Source organism: Poeciliopsis prolifica, unplaced genomic scaffold (genome assembly GCF_027474105.1).
Source record: "Poeciliopsis prolifica strain line A6 unplaced genomic scaffold, Auburn_PproV2 SCAFFOLD037, whole genome shotgun sequence".
NCBI lineage: Eukaryota > Metazoa > Chordata > Actinopteri > Cyprinodontiformes > Poeciliidae > Poeciliopsis > Poeciliopsis prolifica.
The window spans coordinates 3,634,603-3,640,253 of NW_026562412.1; the positions used below are offsets into that span (position 1 = coordinate 3,634,603).

The following is a 5,651-nucleotide window of genomic DNA, read 5'->3' on the forward strand; positions in this document are numbered from 1 at the left end:
TCGCTGATCCTGAGATAAAAGCAAAGAGCTGAGTCCATGAAGACACATGCACACCCACCTCTGACCTGCTGAAAGCTTCATCTGTTTCCCTTCACCTTGAAAGAAGACATTTATTAAAAACATTCATGGTTTAAAACACAGCGCCGTTTCCCCTCTTATTAGTCTTTTGTTTTTGTTTTTTTGTGAACCTGAGCTTTGTCTTGCTTAATTCATCATCTGTGTCCTACAGCCAAATCAGTCAATATGTCTAGACTGAAGGTCAGGTCAGCTTTTAGAGCCTATGGCAGTAAATTGAAAAATGAATTTAGTGAAGATGATGTAACGAGCTGGAGCCTGATCTGAGCAGCTCAAGTTCACATCCAGACACTTTGATGTAGATTATCCTGATGTTACATAAAGCAGCAGATCAAACAAAAACTCTGCAGCATGTTTAGGTGAACATGGTGCAATTCTGTTAAAATGTTAACATAGATGGGGTTTTAGTCATTTTATTCGTTTGAGATGATTCTTTTATACTCTTTTAGTGAAAGCGAGGCTGCTTTTTGTTGAGCATGATGGAGTAGTGGCAATGAGCAGTAATGCTGTGTAATCAACTGATTGAGGGAGAGATTAAGTGGAGCATCACCCCTCCCTCCTGCTCTTGGCTGCTGATGTCGAGACTGGGTTGCTATGGGCAACCGTTCGGGCAAGAGAGGAAAATGGAGGCACCACCTGGTGTGCAGGATGGCAACAGAGAGGCTGAGAGAACAGAAGGGAAGAGACATCATGTCAGAAGGACACTGAAGTCAGATTCTGACAGCGGAGCTCAGGAGGATGACGAGGGAGAGTCAGACTGAGGACACTCAGCCTGCCAGCATCAGCAGCCCGGAGGAAGGCTGGCCAATCACCAGCTGACATGCTCAGAAATTCAGGAGCCAATGAAATGCCAGCAAGCCCCCTCCACAGCACAACAACTCGGACGCAGAGGCTGCACGATCTGATGTCTTGTTGATGAATGGAGCGCTTCCTGGGCTGCATCGCTGCACGTCTCTGCTGCTCTTTCGCCTGAAACGGGAGGATGGAGAGGAAAATCAGCAAAGATGGAGGGAAAAACGGCGCCAAGGCTGTGAGAGGACGGCGAGCAAACCCAGAGAGCCCCGATGAAAGCTCGGCTGAGGACGAGGCAGCAGCTTTTAAAGGGACGGACTCGCATCCTGATCTCCATCTGTCGGGCTCATCGTCTCCATCACCGTCCTCCTCCTCCCCTCTTCCTCTGCCCGCCATGCCTCCGTCCGTGTCCGCCTCTGCTCTCCTGGCTCTGGCGTCTCCAGCAACCAGGCGGTCCATCTCCATGGGAGACTTTCGGAGGGTGACGGGGGCTCTCCTGGCCGGTTCCGATCCCCCGTCCACTGCTGCCACGGCGCCCTCCTCCAAACTGGTGACCCCCAGCTCCAGCATGGAGTTCGAGGCGGCGCGGCGGCGCCTGCTGGAGGTGGAGGAGCGGCAGCGGGTCATCCGGGAGATGGAGCGGCGGCTGGAGGAGCTCAGGGAGATGTTTGTGCGCTCCGAGCAGCAGGTGGTGGTTCACGGGGAGCTGGTGTCGCGGATAACCGGAGCGGCCCAGCAGGGTGAGCTGTACGTGGCGGAGAACACCCAGCGGGTGAAGAAAGGCTTGAAGTTCAAGAAGCATCGACCCACCATCGTGTTTTCCTCCATGCTCGGACTGCGCACGTGCCTCCCCTGGCCTGTGAAGCTCAAATAAGACGTCAGATACTTGCATTTCACACATGACATTAGAAATGTGCTTTACATTAAATAGTGAGGGATGGAGCTCCATCCATTAGCTCTCAGTGACACGGCTGCTCTCCACCTTACTGCTCTTGAATCCTGAGGCTGGTCCCTCAGGGCTTAGAGTGCCTAGACATCACAGAGGCCAGTGAGGAGCTTCCGGTTCAGCAGATTTCTGGGAAAAACTCCCTGGCTATAGCTGGCACCAGTGTCGTTGTGTCCTAGTTGTTCTCACAGATTGTTTGCTGCTTGCAGTTATTGTCAGTGCTTGCTTTTGAGAGATTCATGTCAAATTCATGATGCACAGATAAGTCAGGGGGATGTGGGAGGTGAGCTTCACTCTGCTCTCCTGTCAGGAGGTTCTGCTGCACTTTAACTTCTGCAGCAGTGAGGAGGCTTTAACCGGTAAGCTTATTGAAGAAGTGGCAACACAACAGTGTAGATCGCTGAACTATCTGCCTCTGCAGCTCATTAAGGGCGAAGTGAAGGACAGGAAGGTAAGATGAGACGTTTGCTGCACTGTTACATAAAACTGATGCAGACAGATGCAGAAATAGAAAATGTAACTGTGGGAAATGACTGGGGGAAAAAAAAGTGCCTTGGCTTCTCTGAGACTGCTCATCCCACTGTCATAGCAGCATTAAGAAAAGACAGTTAATAAGGGGAAACAAATCATGCTGGGACACTTCCACCTGTGGCCTCTTTTTATCCTGTCACCTAGCAGCCATTTATCCCTCCATCCTAAATCCTCTTCCACAAAAATGCAGAATGTATCCAGCTGAGAGCTCTGATTACACTACTGTGGCAGGGATTTAGTAAAACAAATGATAAACATCAAGATTTATTATTATTATTATTATCATATCCGCTTCTGATGATCGGGGGTTATATTTGAGTTACTCATGCATGCATCAGCTTGTAAATCTTAGCTATGCTATCTCTGCTGTCTTAATGAAGAACAAAAGACGATGTTATGAGCTACAGGTTTGCTTATTAGAACGCAAATATAACTCTAAGTGCACAAAGACCTCGCTGATATGAAATTATAGTGGTAATTGCAGGTTTGAACAATTTATTCAAGGGTTTATTCACATCATGTTGCAGCATTATCTGTTAAGCGCAACACATTTGTCCCATAATATATATATATTTTAATTTCTATGTATGGTTTTGTCTTTGGATTAATGACTTTTTGCATTGTGTTTCTCTCCTTTGATCTGCACAGGTATTAATTACATCAGGGATGTCTCGTTTGGGCATTAACAGGTTATGGTAGTGATCCACACTCAGTCAAGGTTCACTGTTTGTTTGTCAGGGTAAAATGTCCCGACAAACACCCTTTTTTCTACAACAACACAATCCCTGATGGTGCTTTGTTACAAAGAACCAGCAGCAGGGAGACACAAACTTTGATTGTATCATCACTTTCGCTAAATGATTCACTCTGTTTGTGATTTTTTTTGCTTGCTTGCACAGATTTAATGGATGTATTAGAAGCATCCATTGTATGTACTTTTATAGAGTAAAGAATAACAGAGGAAGACACTAACGGGAGACCAGGTTGCCTGTGTTTGACAAAATGCATTTCTAAGAAACCTATGATGCATTTGAAGGATGTGAAGACTCACTCCATGAGGCTGGTTCACTTCAGTAGGAGCTGGATTTGGGTCATTGCTAATTTTGACTTGAAGGGCTTAAAAATGGAGTTTGTCTGTGTTGCTTGGAAACACTTAAAGGAGCATTCTGTCAAACAATTTATTCATATTGCAGATCTGAGACTTTTTCAGAACAACAGTAAAAGATACAAGTATTTCCATCCTGACTGATATTTTAAAACAATGACACAGCAAAATTTTGTATTTATTTTAATTAGTTATGTGTTTTATGACGACAAAAACAGCTAAAAAAAATCAATTGGTTCTGCATCCCAGCCAACATGTGCATGTCTGCCTATTATGGGTTTTACTCTGGTTGGACGGACCGTTTAAATACATTTTTATTGGCAATCCTGTTGGACATGCTATGCATGCTATCGCTTAGTCCAAAATGAATACAAAGAAAATCAATTATCTACATGGGTCCTACTTTTTTCCCCAGAATTGCCTTTTATAAAACCTATTTCAGAATTTCTCTGTAACCTGTGAGAAATCTTATCTGGCAACTCAGATGCCATTCAAATACTTACAGGGATGTTTGGCTGAAAGAGTTTTTCAGTGTTCGATGCAGTGATGAAATGTTCTGATGATTTGTATACAAGTAGCCTGGTTGTCCTCATTAGTTTGAACCAGGAAGTTACTCACATTCTCCACTGCACTTCACTTTTCTATATGAAGCAAAGACTGCATAAGAGAGAATTTAAAAGTTACTTGTGGTTTTAACATGAGAACTGTTGTGAGAAATAGCTGGAGTGCCTCTTCATTCAAAGAAACTTGCTCAGACCAAAAGTTTCTCTTGACCTACTGATAGCCACGACGTCTTTCTCCTTGAATGTTGATTAACGCCATTTAGCGAAGCATTACACATGCCCAAAGTAAAAGAAAAAAAAAAACTTTCTGGCTTTGTGCACATCTATACCAAACATTATTGTAGAAAGGTTTTATTGAATAAAGAAGTCTGAAACATGTATTTATGCTCCTGTATATATAGAGCTACCTGTACATACAGTTAGCCTGATTTGCTGTTTGAGATATTTCTATTTTGGTGTTTACAGAAAGGATGGTACTGACACAAACAGCCAGACAACATTTACATATGGGCCCCATAGGGGGAGAAATTGACTGAACAATGGGTCAAAGGTGGGATTGTATCCAGGTTACACACTGACTTCATTTTAATGTTTTGTTGTAAAAGAATATTGGAATCAATGTGGATTTTCTTTATTAAGTCCCACATGGGGGCCTGAATTTTATGGCCTCTGGTTCCAAGTGGGTTCAGACTCACAACTCAGTCTAAGCAAACTTTCTATAGGGCCCACATATGCATGTTGACAGGGAACGATCTTTCTTTTTTTAACCTGAGTGGGACTAAATAACTCAGTCATTCTTTGATGTGGAATTGCACTTTTTATTTTCTGAATGGAAAAAACTAAACAAAACACAACATCCAAAGATCTCGGGACCCACTTGCAGAATGAATGTAATGTTGATTGTTGGGTGTTTTTGTATTTTTTCTGAACACTGGAAATGGAAATATTGCAATATTTCCATTTTGAACCTGTGGCTAGCATTTACTTTGAAGAATTTGGAAACTGTTAGCACAGCTCTAGCGTGTTTAGCCCTTTACTCACATCAACACTGACTAGCCACAGGCTCAAAACCACCTTTATGATGTTTAGCACTTGAACGTTTGAATAATTCATGTTTACTTATGCATACCAGTTATTTATTGCTTTATAATATGTGTGATATTCTTATGGTATGATTAAAAGCTATAGCTTTTTTCCTCAGTTATTAATGACTATGTGAATACAATTAGAGCTTCACACTTCAGCATCATCTGTTTTTGATGAAAAAAGCTTTATGATAAAATGTTAATTCATGTTCTGCTTTGGGTTCCTGCTTTGTTTAGTTTGCAACTATAAATTTCTGCACAATTATTAAAAGACTCCTCTCAAGCTCATCTTTTGAAAGACTATTTGTTGGCAAATTGATACAATTTATTAATAAATAAATTAACTAAATGACTTGAATGTGTGGGGGTGGAGGGGGAGAATCTTGTTTCAGGTCAATATGTTTGGAGAAGACAAACATGAAGGGTTAAATTTCACATGCATTGCTTGAGAAAGGGAAAGTCTCAGGACTATTTGGGTCACCTTGCAGCATTTCACAGCAGCTTGCAGGACATGGTCAGCAGAAAAAAGCTCTTTGACGTAACAAGATGCCAGA

The 5,651-nt window shown here is 42.7% G+C and overlaps 1 protein-coding gene across 1 annotated transcript; it reads left to right on the forward strand.

The window, feature by feature from the left end:
* The first annotated feature begins 835 nt into the window (after window positions 1–835).
* LOC129374862 (TMF-regulated nuclear protein 1-like) lies at window positions 836–5,385 on the forward strand. Its single transcript, XM_055053526.1, has one exon. The coding sequence runs from the start codon at window positions 1,058–1,060 to the stop codon at window positions 1,739–1,741; it is 684 nt and encodes a 227-aa protein (XP_054909501.1). The 5' UTR covers window positions 836–1,057; the 3' UTR covers window positions 1,742–5,385.
* Window positions 5,386–5,651: the final 266 nt, after the last annotated feature.